This window comes from Aethina tumida, chromosome 1 (assembly GCF_024364675.1).
Source record: "Aethina tumida isolate Nest 87 chromosome 1, icAetTumi1.1, whole genome shotgun sequence".
Lineage (NCBI taxonomy): Eukaryota > Metazoa > Arthropoda > Insecta > Coleoptera > Nitidulidae > Aethina > Aethina tumida.
Genome location: NC_065435.1, coordinates 65,230,347 through 65,249,233, shown reverse-complemented (window position 1 = coordinate 65,249,233; position 18,887 = coordinate 65,230,347). Strand labels below are relative to the sequence as shown.

The 18,887-nt window shown below is 26.9% G+C and overlaps 1 protein-coding gene across 1 annotated transcript; it reads left to right on the top strand.

Moving 5' to 3' along the window:
* The first annotated feature begins 4,433 nt into the window (after window positions 1–4,433).
* LOC109605009 (uncharacterized) lies at window positions 4,434–16,922 on the top strand. The gene is made up of 8 exons (XM_049970581.1): window positions 4,434–4,508; window positions 9,135–9,696; window positions 10,881–11,062; window positions 11,115–11,240; window positions 11,294–11,459; window positions 11,521–11,712; window positions 16,042–16,104; window positions 16,539–16,922. Exons 2-8 carry the CDS (start codon window positions 9,135–9,137, stop codon window positions 16,787–16,789), a joined length of 1,542 nt encoding a protein of 513 aa, XP_049826538.1. The 5' UTR covers window positions 4,434–4,508; the 3' UTR covers window positions 16,790–16,922.
* The last annotated feature ends 1,965 nt before the right edge of the window (window positions 16,923–18,887 follow it).

Here is an 18,887-nt window from a genome sequence, read left to right as displayed (position 1 = left end):
TCTTGTTGAAATATCAAATTAAACCTCTTTATTCTAAATAAGATCGTAAAAACATTAGTACAAAAATTTGACAAGGCAAAATAATTGTGGTGGAGATTCTTATATTTTTTAAAATCAACCTTTATCAAATTTGTTAATTAAATACAATTGACTAAAATCAAAAAATGTATATGTTTGTTGATGGATTTTCAAAGCAATCCAAATAATATAAAAATCGTGACAATGATAGATTAGTCCAGATATTTTTTATCTGACCATGAAACTAATTCGGATAAAAAATTTGTCAATACTTTTGACACAAATTTAGATACTTGTTTTTATTTATCTTGAACTAGGGTGAGATTTCATAAATTAAATTAAAAAGTGATATTGTATTACAATTATTTACTGTTAAACAAAATTACAATAAATAATATATACACATTATATATTATTTGCACATATATTAGCAATATTGCTTTCTCTTTACCCGGAAAATATTACAATATTCCCAGAACCGTTTGCGTAATAACGTGTTTTTTTGTGAAATATCTCAAAACTTTATGAGCCAATGTAAAAAATAAAAAATGTCAAAATATTCTTTGTTAACAATTAATTTAACATTATATTAATTTTTATTTTCATTGGTGAGCCTTAAATAGCCCAGTATGATATCAGTAAAATAAAGAAAACTGCCTTAAAGTTCTTAGATGTGTTTGTATTGTTCTTTTCGCGTTTTACTACACAGGGTGTCTATTTAAAAACGATGTTCCATAAGTATGAACTTAAAAAAAGATGTCAAATATTTCTCGAAACCTTTCCAAATGTATGTGGGAGAATCAGTATGACCACAAAAAAATCTTCACTAAGAATCCCCTGGAGCTGAGACTAACCCAATTCAATTTTTTTTTTAAATGGCAACATCTCATTTAGGATATTTTAAGCTCTTGGAAATTTAAATTAAACAGTACGAAACAAAATACTTCTTATTACTTTTTGAGAAGTATGCAAAATTTTTATAATTATTTATTACAATTTCTCGTTATAAATATCAAATTAAAACACTTTGTTGTTAACAAGATCGTAAACTGGAGAAGACAAAATAATTCTGATCAAGATCCTTATATACTATGTATTAATATCAACCTTTAACAATTTTGTTAATTAAATATGAACAATTTATTAATTAATTTAAGATTTACGTATATATTTTTTTACGAATATGCAAGCAATCCAAATAATATAAAAATCGTGACAATAGTGAATTAATTTCGATATTTTTTATTTGACCATGAAACTAATTCGTCAAAAATTTGTCAATTCTTTTGACACACAAATTTATATACTTATTATTTATCAACAACTAGGGTTAGATTCTATAAATTAAAATAAAAAGTGATGTTGCATTAATGTTCAATAGCATACAGTACAACAATAGAATATATAACTAATGTAATTATTTGCTGTTAAACAAAATCACATCAAATAATATAGACATATTTTTTGGTGTTAGTAATATGGCTTTCTGTTTACACGGAAAAAATATGTATTAAAATCTCAGTGATCCAATGGCGGTATTCTTTCATTTATTAGACAGAATTGAGGAAAACAAACCTAGCTATTTACGACTATTTGTTTAGATCAATTTAAACTAGGTTATCTATGATATAGCAGTATTTCTGACGACCGATTCTTGTAGTAAATCATTCGATAACTTGCAAATGGTTTACACATAGAGAAATTAATAACTATGAAGTGTTTAACTTTTTATCATAGTATGTCATAATGATGATATATCAGAGAGAGCGAACCTATTCGTATATTGGCCTGCCGTAAAATTTTAATATATATTAGATAGCTACTTGTGAACTAAGTGATAAGAGATAAGGTGCTACTGATCTGCATGAATAAACGAATAATGCAATTAATTCTTGGTATATTTTTGCTATATTTTTTATACTTCATTTCACTGCACCAAAAATGAATTTTGGATGTTTTTTTTTTCATATTTTCTAACAGAATTTATAATTAAAATCTCTAATTTATATTTAACTTAGTTTTATACACATAAAAAGAATAAAAATGTTTCGAATGCCAAGTGATTGTGGTGCAAAACTTAGACAGGCACAGAAAAATAAAAAAAACTTCTGTACTTTTACATGTTTTTTTATGCACTGAAAGCGATCCCGATACTAGATAGGGGCGTCCACATCATCATTTGGACCTAGCCGTGTTGCACGCAAAGGCAATCAACTGAATATTTTTTGTACTCAAACGTCATTTGAGAGCTGGCTGTTTAATTATCGTCAAACAGTGCACACAATTGAGCAGTGTTTTTCTTATTTTAAATATATTTAATATTTAGTTCAAAAATATATTTCTATGTTATTCTAATTAAATTAATATTTTGCGAAAATATATTTTTATTCGATTGGAACAATATTAATTATTTTTGGTGGGCGATTACGTTAACGATTTTGCCGAAAATTCTCATTTAATATATGAGAAGTAAAATAGTAACTTATGCATCAATTTTAATAAAAAAATGTATATCTATAAGTAATATCAAAGAATCTTCAAATAATGAAAAGCAAATGCCGTAACAGAATTAAAGGTTAAAATAATGTAAAATTTACATACAGTATTTCAGTGCAATAACTAAACATAAAATATTTAAATTTCTAATATTGTGTATCATTACATTAACAAATAAAATTCTAAAAATTTATTCTCTAGCAAGCCTTCGGATGTGTAATACATACTAACAACATATAATTAGCAACAATGAAGCTTGTCTTTATTTCCAGCTTCCTTAACAATGCATCCTTCATTCAACAAAGATTATATTATACTGCTTCTCCTAACAAGCAATGTTATTTATCCAGAAGACCAAGGTCTGTATTTACTTCTAGAGCAGAAGAAGAAATTCTACTACTGGTGGAGCATAATTCTCTTATTTAAAATACGCTCCATGAGTAGATGCTCTAGCTGTCTCATGCATCAAATACATTTGAATATAAAACACAATTAGTTTTTTGCCGCTGGATTCTTTGCGAAGAGGTTGAAAACCACAGTTTCCATCCTTCAGTTCTTTTTGCCCGAAAAGGAGTTGTTAATTTTCACAATTACCATGTCTGAGTCTCTATGCTGTAATAGAATCTGTACATTAGACGATATTTTCGTCCAACATTTGGATGTGGGCGACGAGTTCTGTTGGCTTACCAAACCGATTAACAGTTGCTTGCTGCATCCACGTAGATGTATAGGACGGTGCAGACCTATATTATGACCTGTAGGGTCGTCTGATTTGATTCTTTAGATTTATTTTATGGAGAATATTTGAAAACATTAGAATATCAAGGAATCCGACCAAAGTCTTTGAGAACTTATTTAGACATGGAAGGTGGGATTTTTGGTTACCTTTTGTATTTGATTTTTGTTTTTATTATACACAGTGTTTATTTTTGTACATAATAAATAATAATAATTAATTTCCAGTATTTAAGTAATAATTATATAATAATTAATTGCCAGTATTTATGAAAATTTATTACGTTTATTTTGCTCTATACTGTTACCCCTTTAAATATTTTAAATTCTGTAAATATACGTATAATAGTACTACACATAATTATTGTAATTAAAAATGTTATTACCGTTTTAATCGTCCCATGGTAAATTAATGTCCCAATCGAACTTATTAATACATATACTATCTATATCTTTGTATATGATCATGTAATTAAATATATTTTGTAATGTATTTGCGTATTAATGCGTAAAATTAAAATGTTTTAATAATAAACACCCAATGCACAAGAGTTATGTTACACAATGTATTTTTTCCAAAATATTTATTATATTAAGTTTATTATTATAAAAAGATTTTGAATATGAGCCTTAGCGAATAGAAAAGCCAATAGATTGTATCAAATACCAATAATAACACTAACTGGATGCTATTTTATGGAAATAAATTCAATTTTTATTCTTGCCTGAAATCACATGGGGAAGATAATAAGTCTCTTAAGTAAATATAATAACTTTCATTTTAGGTATGCAATTTGAAATAATAAAATATTTTTATTTTTTCTAGTTTTAGATATTTTTTTCAGTTTTCTGACTGAACTCGTACTGTTATTTCCTCCTTTATATCTATTTAAAAATAGATGGGTAGTATATTTTTTTTTTAACTCTTACATACATTTTCCCCAATATATGTGCATAAAATTATATTATGGGGGTGAAGCTCTCGCTAATTTGTGTCAAATAAATACGGCGTAAATTATTTGTGAGGGTTATTTGTAATAATGCACACGTAGAAAATATTTTTCATATTGTTGATTCAATGTAATTTTTCGTTCCACTTCCGATTCACAAGATAAACACCTATTCTATTGCTTTATCGCAGCTAGAAAATAGGTTAGCTGGGTCGGAGGTATGATGGTATGTCACAGAATTTCAATTGTTGTTCGTAATCCGTAAGTGTCGGGTGTGAAATCTTCATTAATTCAATTAGATAACTCAAGGTGAGTGAAATAATTCAAAATGTTTCAATTTCGTGTGGCATTTATTTTCGCGGGAAAATAAGTTGCAACAATTATTTTAAATTTAATTTTAATTTGATAATCCAATTATATGTATATACTAGTACGTATATTACATGTCTCAAATTCATTGAAAAAATAAAATTTAAACTAAAACTAAACCTTTTAATAAAATAATATACATAATATTGCTCATGAAAAAAATTAATTGCATTTTATATTTAAGTAAACGGGCGCGTTATAAAGTAAATAGTGGGCTATATTTTTTCATATATTCAATTAAAATTTCGTTTCCAACTAACGGGCGGATGGGTCTTCGTCTTCAGACACAGTTGCTACGAGCGATTTTGTGATTTAAGATCTACTTATTGTAAATTGTCGGTATATGAATTTAACTATTTTCTTTGACTTCAACATATGTATATTATAATAAATACTTGTTGGACGTCTAAGATGAAAAAACAGTTGAGTCATCTGTCCAAATTTATTTCCAAAAAATTCGAATTTAACCTGATATCATCATTCTTTTTTGCATATACTGCCTAAAATGGGTTTGACAATATTTGGTTCTGAAATTAATTCTGGACAGTGAATATAACTCTATAACTATATTAATAAAACAGAACTATAATAAAATTGTGGTAAAATCCTAAATTACCAACACAATTTGAAGTATCTACAGTCTTTCTTGTTCGATGATTTTACATTTATCATTTTCCTAGGAAGTGACACGGTCAATCTATTTTGATCGCACCGTACTCTGTGCTAGTAAAATATCGATAAGTTATCAATAACAACACCTACATAAGTGATTTGCACCCATAAGTCAAACTTTTACGACACTTTTTTACTATTTTTTTTTTCGAAGCAATATGCATTATATATACAGAGTGATTCATAAGTAAGTGACATATTAGTTTCTGAGTGAGTAAATTAAAAAAAAATGTGTATTAGAAACAAACAACAATAATAAATTAAGACGTTCTCAATTATTAAGGTTTTAAGGTTAAACGGCATCTGATTTTTTACAAAATTATTTAAAAACTAAATAATATTCAAGTGAAAAAGCCCATTTGGAAAATAACGGACATCCTAATAGTTACATAATATTCAAAATAACAAATATTCTCATTGTATTAAATTTTACATTACAGTTATAAGAGATAGATTTAAAAATGTGATATATATTATATTATGTCCATGGATATCGATGAACGCTTGACACCTTCTGTGAATGCCTTCTACAAGTATATTCAATTCTTGTATGTTGGCCCACATCCGCGAAATTACAGCTTCTGGAAGAGTATTAGGATGGGGTTGATGGTTCGAAAAGTGTCGTTTTAGCATTTCCCATACATGCTCGATAGGATTTAGATCGGGTGACCTCGGGGGAAGTTGATGTTTTATCTTTTTGTGACAAATTTCATACAAAATAATAAAACAATCACTGTCTGTATATACCATCAAGCAGAAATAAATTAGACCGCTAACTTTTTGAACTTGTCAAATATACTCTTATAAACTGATACAATTGTAGTAGCTACAACTTCTTTATTTCGTTCTCTGCCAAGCAGTTCTCAAATCTTCGTGTTGAATATTATTTGATACAGTAGAATTATTAAAATTTCCATAAAAATTGAACTATTTTTTGAACAAAAATAGAGAACAGGAATAAAACTGGCGTTTCTTTTTAGTAAAGAGCTGATGAATTTTTCGATGCCGGAACAACATACATAACTTAAAGTAAACTGTGTTAAATATTACAATATAATTTATTACATTATTTGATATGTACATAATTTCAACTAATCTCAATTGTGGTTACATTGAGTATGTTTGAATATTTATAATTGCACATCTCTTTCAGATTTGATTTTTTGCTCATTGCATACATTATGGGGTAAATAAAATGACTGAAAGCTACATTAAACTGAGTATATAATTCTCCTATTTATGTGGCAAATCATTTACCTAAAGTAACATATTTTATTGTTAAATAATACACAATAAACATTTTTTTTATTCTTTATAATAATATAGTGATATTTATAAGTGGTACAGTTTAATATATTTCAGTTGAGATATTCTAAACGAAATTTCTCGACATTGTCGTTATTTCTTATTAGATGAAAGTTTAGATAATAAACTTTACCATTTATAATGAAAAATCTATAATAAAATTGGGTCAAATATTTGATTATTTATATTCGGTTTATTGTAAAAGCTTATTCATAAAACTGAATGACAAAATTAAGTATTATATTGTCAGATGTTTGTGTTCTTTTAAAGACATGACAAACATTTTTCTATTTATACTCCAACTAGACATAATGATGTTAATTTTTTATAGAAATAAAAATTCAGTAAAGTTTAAAATTTTATTGAATGTTTGAAGCTTTTTAAATTTGTTGGTTAATTTCCTCAAAATATTTGACACTGTTTATATCTGGTTAAAGAAAAAATATTAAAATATATAAGCAAACTAATTAAATCAAATTCTTTAAAAAAAACAAAAAGGGATTAAAGAAAAATTGATGATATCTTTTATGGTTACATGGTTTTCATAATAAAATTGGGTCAAACATTTGATTATTTATATTTGGTTTATTGTAAAAGCTTATTCATAAAACTGAATGACAAAATTCAATATTAAATTGTCAGATGTTTGTGTTCATTTAAAGTTGACAAACATTTTTCTATTTATACTCCAACTAGACATAATGTTTTTTTTTGATAGAAATAAAAATTCAGTAAAGTTTAAAATTTTATTGAATGTTTGAAACTTTTTAAATTTGTTGGTTAATTTCCTCAAAATGTTTGGCGCTGTCGATAAAGAAAAATTATTAAAATATATAAGCAAACTAATTAACTCAAATTCTTAAAATAAATCAAAAAGAGATTAAAGAAAAATTGTTGATATCTTTTATAGTTACATGATTTTCATAAAGTAATAAATTACAAAACTTAATATCTATAATAAATGAAAAAAATCAGATTGAAAATTTCTTGCAGGAATGAAACTGTGTTCCTTTTAGCAAAGCCCCAATGAACTTTTCGATACCGAAACAACATACATAACTTAAAGTAAACTGAATATTCGAAATAAACTGAGTTATATATCGTATTACAAATTATATATGATATGTAATCTCAACTGACGTGTATATATTTAGTGTATGTAAAAATACATGAAAATTTATAATTGCACATCTCTTTCGGACGTTATAAATATGAAGTAAATAAAATGACTGATAGCTACATTAAATTGAGTATGTTATTATCTTATTGATTGTTAAATAATACACAACAAATATTTTTTGTTTTATTGTTCAAAGTGATATAGAGTGTCTGTTATAAGGGGTCCACACTAATGTATTTCAATTGAGCTATTCTGAACGAAATTTCTCTACTTTATTAGTCGTTTTTGTTATCTACCTATTAGATCAAATTTTAAATAGAAAATAAACTTATAATAAAATTGGGATAAATATTTGATTATTAATAACAAAGTGCATTTCACGCATTTTCAATAGCAAATATTTTTTAAATTAGACTTGTTGAAAAAATTTCATAAAAATTCGTTTTCTGAGGAGAAAATAGTATCTACCCCGCGGTGTAATATATAGAACTATGAAAATCAAAAAAAAAAAAAAAATCTTAAAATAAATCAAAAGGAGACTAAGGAAAATTTGTTGATATCTTTTATAATTTCGTGGTTTTCAAAATGTAATAAATTCCAAAATTATCAATATTTTTAATAAATAGAAATACAAAAATATATTATTCTCTTATTTAAATCATTTACCCAAAATAACATATTCAATTGTTTTTATTGTTTATCATAATATAGAGTGTCTGTTAAAATAGTCCAATTTAATATATCCTTGTTGAGCAATTATAATAAAAAAACTAAAAATGTACCAATTTTTTATCATTTATATTTGGTTTATCATATATTGTTTATATTAATAAATTTAACGAATAAAAATTAGTCGTTAATGTCAGTTGGTTTCCCAAAATTAATGACTTTATAATAATCGAATTATATACGAGTATATTATATCGTTGCATATGTATGCATAACAATTCTTTTCAAATGAGTTTATATTTAGTGAACAGTCTATACAATAAAGTATTAAATTAAGTATTTAATGTAAACCCATTTCAGTCCGTAAGTCCCGAACTTTTGAACATAACTTTATATAAAATCTGTTCATATACAAATATTTTATGAATCTTATAATAAGTTAGAAACAAGTTAAGAAAAATTTCATACATTTTCGGACAATATTAGTTGTCCATGTGGAATTTGATTCAACAAATTTATAACAACAAATCAAAAACATAAAAAATTATTTATTCTGTATAATTTCAATTTTTATTCAGCATAATTATTATTATATTTTTGGAAATGCTCTTATATTAATTCAATAGTAATTTGCTGAAATGCAATGAATAAAAACATATAATTTTAAAAGAAAGGATTTTATTTATTTATTATTTTTTAACGAATCATATTATTATTATTTATTACTGTGTATAATTTGTAATTCGTCTCTTTTATCTGTCTTCACTTGTCAGTTAACCTTATATGAGTATTTGTTTCAGATGAAATTATTGATATGTCTGCTGGTCCTCGCCAGCATAATATACGCAAATGCCGAAGAATGCATTAAAATTGAATGCGACTCGTCCAACTACGAAAGCTACGTAGACTGTCAACGAGCCAAGAGAGCCAAACGCAACGTTTGTGATTACGATTGTGAAGGTGGAGATTGCGGAGATGAATGCAATACCTGCGACTGTGACGAATGCAGCGGATTCAGTACATCTTCTTGTTGCTCGAATTGCTGCAGCGCTACCCGATGCAGAACTACGTCATGTTGCCAAAGAACTTGTCGCGTTGCATGCAGAGACACATCATGCAGGACGTCTTGTAAAAAGTCATGCTATAAAGGCCTTAAAAAGGATACTTCCTCCTCCACAGTTAATTCCCAAACTAAAAATAATGTTACATTGGAAAATGATAACAAGCACAATATTACAACAATAATACATTTGAACAATATTATAAACACCACAAATTTAATAGATGTACCAATTACCCTAAATAATACTAATGTTAACAATATTACCGTTTTGTCAGAAGAAGATACCATACATACAACTAGTAAGTAAATTAAAATATAATAGAGTTCATTTATAAACATACATATTAATCAGACCCAACAAATAGGCATTAGATTTTCTCTAATTTCATTAATTTTGTGTTTTGTTTCTATTTGAAATTTTTTTACTTTCTCTTCACAGAGTCGTTAAGTCGAGTTTATATGGTAAAATTGGTAAAAAAGGTATAAAATATTCGTGTAGATACACTATTAAAATGCTAAGATATATGTTTCTCTCTCTGCCATCCCAAACTTACTCGTCTATTAGTGAATTATTTCTTTTAATGTAAAATATTGAAATTTTCATTTTGTCTTTTTAGTTTTTAAATTTCTTATTGCCTTAAATATTCTATGAAGGATGGTCCAAATAAAATGAATCGCGATACATTACAGTTTGTGAAAAAACTTTTCCACAAAATCCAAGAACACATCAAGTTTGTTTGTCACCGTTCTATCGCCTTAAATTTCCTGAGAGTGTAAGCAGTTATAGACAAAAATAATCGATTCTTGTTTTTTTCATCAAACATATTGTTGGTAGTCCTATAATTTTCTAAACGAGTGAATCAATTTTAAAAAAATAAGCAGCAATGTACAAGATATTAAAGGCACTTTTTAACGAGATATCATTTGACTTCCATTCCCATAAGATAAAATTTGAGGGATAAACACACATCTAGAGGATTGCAGGTTTTGCTATGCTTTTTGTGTTGATATTGTCTCCTTAACAAACTTGACGCGTGTTTGGATTTTGTTGGAAACTTCTTTCCCAGCTCTCGTGATACGTTATATATATATATACCACCTTATATAATTAATTCAATATTCTGTGTTCTTTTTGAGATAAATAATATATCTCTGAAGTGATCTTTAATATTAATTAAATTTTATATAATTTTAACGTAAATATTCTGGGTGTTTAGGAATTACTTTTTATAAATACTTAATAAGTATGTAAAGATTGAGGCTTTCGTTACCATTGTTTCCATATCTATAGTTCCTAACGTTTCGCTAGGAAATAAATCCAACAAACGTCGATAAATAAACCCGAACAACTATAGATACGGATACTTAATAAATATAGTATTCAGTTTTTGAAAATGTTGTTTGTAGATTTCTAAATAATACCATACATTTAAACACAAAAAATCATTTGAATCTGTGTTATTAATTGTTAATTTAAATTTAGATATGCAGCCAAACCAGCCAGTACAGCCAATGCAACCAGTTACTCCAAGTTGCTGTACACTTGTAGGACCCAGACAATGTACGCCTACAGATAAATTTCCTTTCGCCAATTGTTTTCACTATAGAAGCAACACATGTAGTGATATATGTAAAGCGAATATAATGCATGTTCAACCAAAACAGGTAATATTCTGTATACTAGTGTTTCACATAATTTTTCACTATCACATTGAAGGTTTGCTCGTCGGTACCTTTCCAACCTCCTCAATGCAAACAACAACTAGCGTACATTCCCCAACCTGACCCTAAATGCACATATCAATCTACATGGCCTTACGTTAGTTGTGGTATTCAACAAAACGTAAGTTGAATATCTATTCTTTCAAAATATCTGGTAACTGATTTTACTGTTAGACAAACTGCGAGGGATGCTACGAACATTATTTCGATGAATCGCGAAAGAACCATCTCAGTTGTAATCCTTCGTGCTATGACGATGGTTATGGTGTAGGACCATATTACAGACAGGGTCCCGTCTACAGACCTGGATACTCACATATACCCTCATGTTTTCAAACAAGTGAAGTTTTTCATTATCCTAATGCTAACGAGTGCTTATTTATTTATCAATTATGTTTTAGATACATGTGGATTTGATGGCACTGGTATCTACGGTGGATTAGGTGGATTGGGTGGATTAGGTTTAGGTACGGGATTTCCCAGTTATGGTTCTCCACTTTCATATGGATTTCCGTCAACTCCCTTTTATGGAACCTATCCTTCAAGTTCTTATCTAGGAGGTTCATTTTTTGGTAATTCTAGTTGGAGCCCTAGTAAGTAAACATTTTTTAAATAAATTTAAAATTAAATTTTAAATATAAATAAAATGCTGAACTTACATAAATAGTAAATCATAAAACATTTTATTTTTCTACTTAATACTTGTGTTTTTATCATACTAGTTCACAGAGAGAATTTAGGATAATCCTTTTATACATTTTATAATAATTTAAATGGACTAGTTAGGAAAAACCAGTAAATGTGATTAAATTAGGCCTCCTTTACTATAAAATTCGTTTGGATCAACTCATTTTTGTCACTTCTGCATACTCCCGGATTCACTTCAAAATCAGTTTTAGTGCAACAAATGGAACATTTTACTTTTTTTTTTGATTGATTGACTTTCCCCTTCTAAATTACTTTAGTTTTTTTCATCATACCGAAATCAAAACCTTTTAATTAATTATTAGATTATACCCTATTGTACAGAATTTTTTACATTTTGTTTAGCCTCAGTGTTTCTTGTTACTATTTTAATTTTGGCTTACTCACAGTTATTGTGTTAATTCGTTCATCCCGTACGACCAGTTTTCTAATATTTCCTTTTATATCTGAGCCATCAGTTCCTGTCGCTAATATTTGATAAGCTGACTGAGGAACAGACCTTCTGACCTTAATAAAAACCAAAAAAATTTCACTACGTTAACATTTATTTCCTGTAACTTTCATGAAAAGTTAAACACAGACAGAAAATATAATATAGCTAAGCTAAAATTACAATATGTATCCTGTGAATGCGAAAAAGCTGTTATTTAGAAAAAAAATTTTACACAAATATCCATATATCCAGTAAACTACTTAATATGGAATAATAAATCTAATCATTATTACTCATTTTATTTTGACTAGTTTATCGTTTAAGATCGTTAAAAAATACAATAGTAGTCTTGGAAATTTATTATTATTTTTTTATTTATTAATCTTTGAAGTTAATATGTATTCATTAAAATCAATTTACAGTGTTTTTTTCTTAAATGGGTTAGTCTGTATTTATTGTTTAATATTTATTTATAGCTTCATGTGTAAAATGAATGAGATGTATTCTTATAATAAAATTTCATAATAATCAGTTAGTGTTAATTTTTTTGTTCATAAAATCATTTTTTTTAATAAAATATTGTTAATATTACATTGAAAATTGTGTTTCCAAGTACATTAGGCATATGTCAGCAATAGTACAGATGTCAGGTATATTCATCGTGATTAAAAAATATATATATATATATATATATAATATATTGTGCATTTTATAATCATTGTTTAAATGTTAAAAACAAGTAATGAAATTAAAAGGTGACTAAATCTTCATGGAATAATTTTAGTTTTCAGTATCTCGAGTATATTACCAAATACATCATATAGAAATGGTACCACTGAATTTCTTACATCATCAAACGTATTAATATTTAAGGTGTTCATTTTAAAATATTAAAGTTGTCGTTACTGAAGACAAATATTTTCCAACATTTCATTTTCATTTCACTAACCTTGAGATATTGCCTAGACACAATCTCGTGAGACACCTTGTATATTTAATTTAAAGCTATTTTGTTTAGTCGATGCCACTATTTTAATTCTATATAATTGGATTTTGTTTTATTTTTCTTATGTATCCAAATTTCGTAATATACCATTTTACAAATATTTGTAGTACATACTTTATTGTATTTATGAGTACACACATTGACATATTTTGTCATTCATGTTTTATTTTATCTTTTTGTAGTTGAACCATATGGTGATGGTGATAACTTACTTTTAGGGATTCCAGGTAATATGTATGCTTTTGTAGATTTATCCACTTCATTGCCGAATCACAATTATTCCACGTATCATAATCTTTGATTTCTAGCCATTTCTTGCTAACATTAAATCTTGTGGCATTTAATTAAAACACATTAACACATTTGAAAAAAGTTTACTTTACCTTTACCCACCAGATATTGTTCAAAAAGGCATTTCTACTCAACTTTATCGGCCTCTAGCTCTTCTGCTATAAAAGTTACATTTTCCCCCTTCAAGGTGGTGGCATATCCAAATACACCGTAAATACCTGTGATGTAACTTTTTCAGCTGTACCATATGTTTAATTGCAAAATAACCCAAATATTGGCAGTTAAAGGACCTTATATGAAACAAATAACAATATTTGAGTATAAAAAACACCATAATAACCCTTTACATAGAAATTTTTTTATTCAAATACGATATGCATTTCACGTTTCATCAACAGCTTTTTCATGTTTTACTTCATTTATAAAAAATATATTACTATGAAATAAATGTATATGTATTTTAGGAACATCTGAAATAACGGATTCCAATGATTCCATTATATTTGCAATACAAGATAATGTAAATGCACCAGGTAAAATATCATGTATGAATATTTTTGTCTTGTTAAGTTTTTTATGAAAAACATGAAATAGTTCAAAGAAGAAAACATTATTTATTAATGTTCCTTCTACAATTAATTAATCATAATTTGTTGTTAATGGGCCACATTCTTTAGTAATTCATACCTCAAGATAATTTGTTTTTATCGTATATATTTTATTTATGGAACATTTTCAAACATTTATAAAGAATATGTACAGCTTTTTGGAATAATCCTTTATGTTCATCAAACATTGTCACAGGATACTTGTGGTTTGTTATTAGGACAAGTCATTTCATACATGGGTAAGTTTAAATTTGTTAAAAGGATTTATAATTCGTCAATATCAATACTTCAGAGCCAAGGTTAAATATTCTTCTATTCGACACCAACAATAGTTTAAAGTAAAATGTACCAGAGTTTTGATATTTTAAATTTATTTATTTATCCAATTTACTTTTTTGTAATTTGCTGTGTCATATTTTCGAAAAGCGCGGAGACTTTTAGTTTAGAAATTAATCATCCACACGATTGTAGAAAGCAATGATCAATGTATAAATAATATTTCCTACTAATTGAATCAGTTTCTTCAAACAAATTTGCATTAAAATCTTAAATTTTTTAAGAAAACTTAAATCGCAAACACACTTTAATAAATATATAAAACAAATGGAAATAATAATATGATATAATTAATTAATTTTAATTTTATCTTGACACAATGCTTAGGTGTATCATCAGTAAAAACACTTGTTGCATCAATATCAAAATTAGCATTGAATGAAAAAAAGTTTTAGAACTAGAATTACTATCTGGTGTGTCATTACAATTATATTCTAATTTGCTAGTTTGATAGTTAATTATATTATAATTAAATATGTGTGGAATATATTTATAGGACACGAAATATTAACCTTTTATCTTAATAATTTTGTAAATTCTTCCATACATATTAAAAATGATATAATAGTTTAAAATTTAACCTGAGTCCTCAAAAGCATTTGTGTGGTGATTTTTCATCTCTCCGTACATTTTATGTCCGTAATAAATTTTTATACTAGTTTATTAATTAATTAAAAAACATTTATTTCATTATAATAATATAAAACATCAAAATATTTACTTAATTTATTATATTAACACAACGGGTAACGAACCGCAATTATTGTTCATTACTTATGATTATGTTTATGTCAATATTTAACACCTGCTGACATACATTGATACAAATTATTAATATTTTCATCATTACCATTTCCTTGCTAGTAAGAATGAATATGTACAAATACTGGATTAAATATGATGATGATTTTAAAATTCGTATTACTATATATGCCATATTATGGAGAAACATTCTAACAGGCGTCATATGGTATAAAATTTTCAACTACAGACAGGAGTTTCAATCTTCTGAATTTATTTTTTCTGTTGTAAGATATATTTAGGAAAATAGCTCTAGTTATACATACATAAGTTGTATCACTTAGGTTCCCTTGTTTAGAGACATATTTATAATGTTGAAAGGACATCAGTTTGAAATGTCTTAAATTTTTATATAAATATATATTTGATAGAGTTGACCATATAAAATTCAGTTCTTGATATTAACTATATTAATTTAATTTTGTAGTTATCAAAATAATAATATTAATTAATTTTGTGCCATTTCAAAAACACAACTGAAAATTGGTAATAAATTTCGCTACATGATTAAAAATTCAAAATAATTTTGGAAATTATTTATTATTATAATATTTTTGCGGACTTCCTCCAGAGATTCCGAAGTCGTCACTATATGCAGTTAATTCTTTTTCTTTTAGCCAAATATTATAATTTATTATGATGAGGTAAATCCTATATCTGTTTCAATATTACAAATTAATAATTAATTATATATTAATATTATAGTTAATATTATATTAAAACAATTCTTTCTAAATTATAGATCCAGTTCAACCGTTTTTTGGTATAGAAACCAATCCTGCTCAACTTGAAAATTTGAAAAAAAGTATGTAAATGTTGTTGAAGTTAAAAAATAATAATAGGTGCAAATTAGGGCTTTTTGTGGTTGGTAGCAACGTAAGGCATTAAATTGCTTTTTGTTGTGTTTTTTAATTTAATTAAATGTTTACAATTAATGTTTTGCATTTACATACATAAGGACCGAGGAGGGGAAATTTATTTATGGGCTCTTAATAAATAAATAAAATATCAAATATTATTTTAAAATTATGTACTTATTAACTTCATTAGTTTTAAAAATTGTTGCATTCATTAATAGAATCACATTCTTTAATGAAGTATTGTATCTATTACCAGGTCTAAATAAATGTCCGACTCCAAAAATATTACGCTTACGATTTTTATGTAGGTAAATGATGTGCTTTCCGCATAGTATTTTTTTTACTTACACTTACGTCTAATATTCATATATTTTTATAGTTTTCAACAAGAGGTCTGTCAAAGTAGAGGAAAAAATTCAACCACCTGGTTTGATAAATGTGGGACCAAGTTACAGTTACACTGGCTATAGTCCTATCGTGCCACCATTGAAACCAATCTTCAAGCTACAGAAGGACCCTGAAATTAAAGTAGACGTGGAAAAGACCAGTGACGCAGAGATCATCATAACAGAACGTCACAGAAAACATCACCACCATACTCCTCCACAAGTTCGCAACAATGCAGACTGAGAAAAAGCAAACCTAAATGAATAATGCATTGTTTTGTAGGATTGATGTAAATTTTTATGTTAGTTTCTTTTTTAAGTTTTATAATTGTGTTTGAAGATTCATTAATAAATTCAGTATAGTGAATGTGTCTACACATATTGGTTTTATTTACATCGATTTTTCTATCAGCAACAACGCCTTGAAAATTTTCGTTTTTGTTTTTTTTATGTTATAACAATACTTATAACGATTAGGTCGACAATGGCCGTATTTTTTATTATCTGATTTTGTTCTACTGAACTTGCATTCATTACTCTAAAGTACCCTTCGCCAAAATTCTGGAAGAAAATTAATACATTTGTGTGCAAACTTTTAGTCTTGCTCGAATATATTTTTTTGATACCAATGGTTTCTTTTATTGAAATATATCCTTGCAAGTTTTGTTCATTCAATTGACGTTTGGTTGTTCTACTAGACAAACTAATATTGTATAACTTTATTAATTCATTTTTTATTTGTCTAGAAGACAAGAAAAGATGTCATTTACTGATTTTTCTGATTCGTCTGTCCATAAAAGGAGTTGTATTTTTGTTAGGGTATTTTCTTATTATATTTTCAATTGAGTGTGTTAAAGATTACAAACCATTTTTCGGAAGCGTTAAGTTTTTAGCGACGTCAGCAATATTTATTTATAAATATTTGTTATATTTGTTTCCTTCTTCCCTGGAGTGCAAACTTACTTTCTTCTCGCTGAAAATGAATTTATTTATTAAAATAATATAAATCCCATGAAGAATAAATTCTTACTATTAGGAATATTGTCAAATAGTTACACAAAACGTAAATGTATTTGAATGTGCTATTTCTTTGGTCAACAATGTCGGATTCATTTAAAGTAATATCTCGGACAAATAAATATAAATAAACTAATAGTTGTTTCTATTCAATATAAAAAAATATACAAATAAATCTATTAAAATGTAAAATGAATTATAATATACTTCATATATTAAAAGACCACCAGAATGTAGATATATTTGTATAGAAAAATATATTTTAAATTTTTATGGGATGCAGTACGGTATAAATTATGAAAAATGGTATTTGAATTTATTAGCATGTGAAAGTAGCTTTGTAGTAATATTTTTATACATATTCATATCCTACAGTTGGGTTAAAAATAATCTTATGCTACTGATTTCTACTTTCTTTCTACATTTTAATGGGGTATTTTCTGTGAAAAAAATTAGATATTCATTGAATTTTGAATCTTTTAAAATGGCTATATGCAAATATATCTACAACAGTAAAGTAAATAGTTATATCCTTCTACCGAATCAACAAAACTAATTTCACCATTCACAATGTTACATACTTTTTAATACATTTTTTATATTAGATATAGATATTAGATATTTTTTGTTTATTATTCTATGGTTTAGTACACGGTGTATTGGTATATTATATTATATTATTATTCTAAAATTTATATTTCTTCCAATATGATATATGATAATATGGATCTTTAAGCTACATTTATGAAACATGTTACGATAATGTTGAATAGTATTAGAGAGGCGTTAATAAGCAAAATAAAGAAAGAAAACGGACATGAATAAATAAATGAAAAATATTTATTGTTGATGTATGTATGTATAGCGACATGAAACAATATTCTGAACGGATTTGAATACATTTTATTCGACTCATTCTTAATTTATCTGTTGTTTAGCACCCTAAAATGAATCAAAACTGTACTGACAGACGTAGGTCTATCTGCCGTCAGAAGGAGGTTGTATCAAGCTGGTCTTAGAGCCAGAAGATGTTTTGGACAACCTCTCTTAAACAGGGGCATCGGGTTGCCCGCGGAGCATGGGCCAACAATCACAGCCTTTGAACTGCAGTCAAATGACGTAATTGTTTATTCAAAGATGACTCTAGATATACATTATATCATTCGGATATCCTTATTTGGACATGGCATGAACGTGAGATATATATTGCGTAAACCATGGATTCAACCGCCTTTGGAGGTGGTTCTGGAAGAGTGTGGGGTGGGATTTATTTAGAAACACGTATGGGGTTGCTCATATTAAATCGAGAAACTATGAATGATCGA

What these genes read in the sequence shown, in the direction of transcription:
- LOC109605009 (XM_049970581.1), top strand. Translation starts at nt 9,135, where the DNA reads ATGAAATTATTGATATGTCTGCTGGTCCTCGCCAGCATAATATACGCA. An exon ending in TGCATGTTCAACCAAAACAG is followed by an intron (nt 11,063 to 11,114) that starts GTAATATTCTGT and finishes ATCACATTGAAG; the next exon opens with GTTTGCTCGTCGGTACCTTT. An exon ending in TAATTCTAGTTGGAGCCCTA is followed by an intron (nt 11,713 to 16,041) that starts GTAAGTAAACAT and finishes TCTAAATTATAG; the next exon opens with ATCCAGTTCAACCGTTTTTT.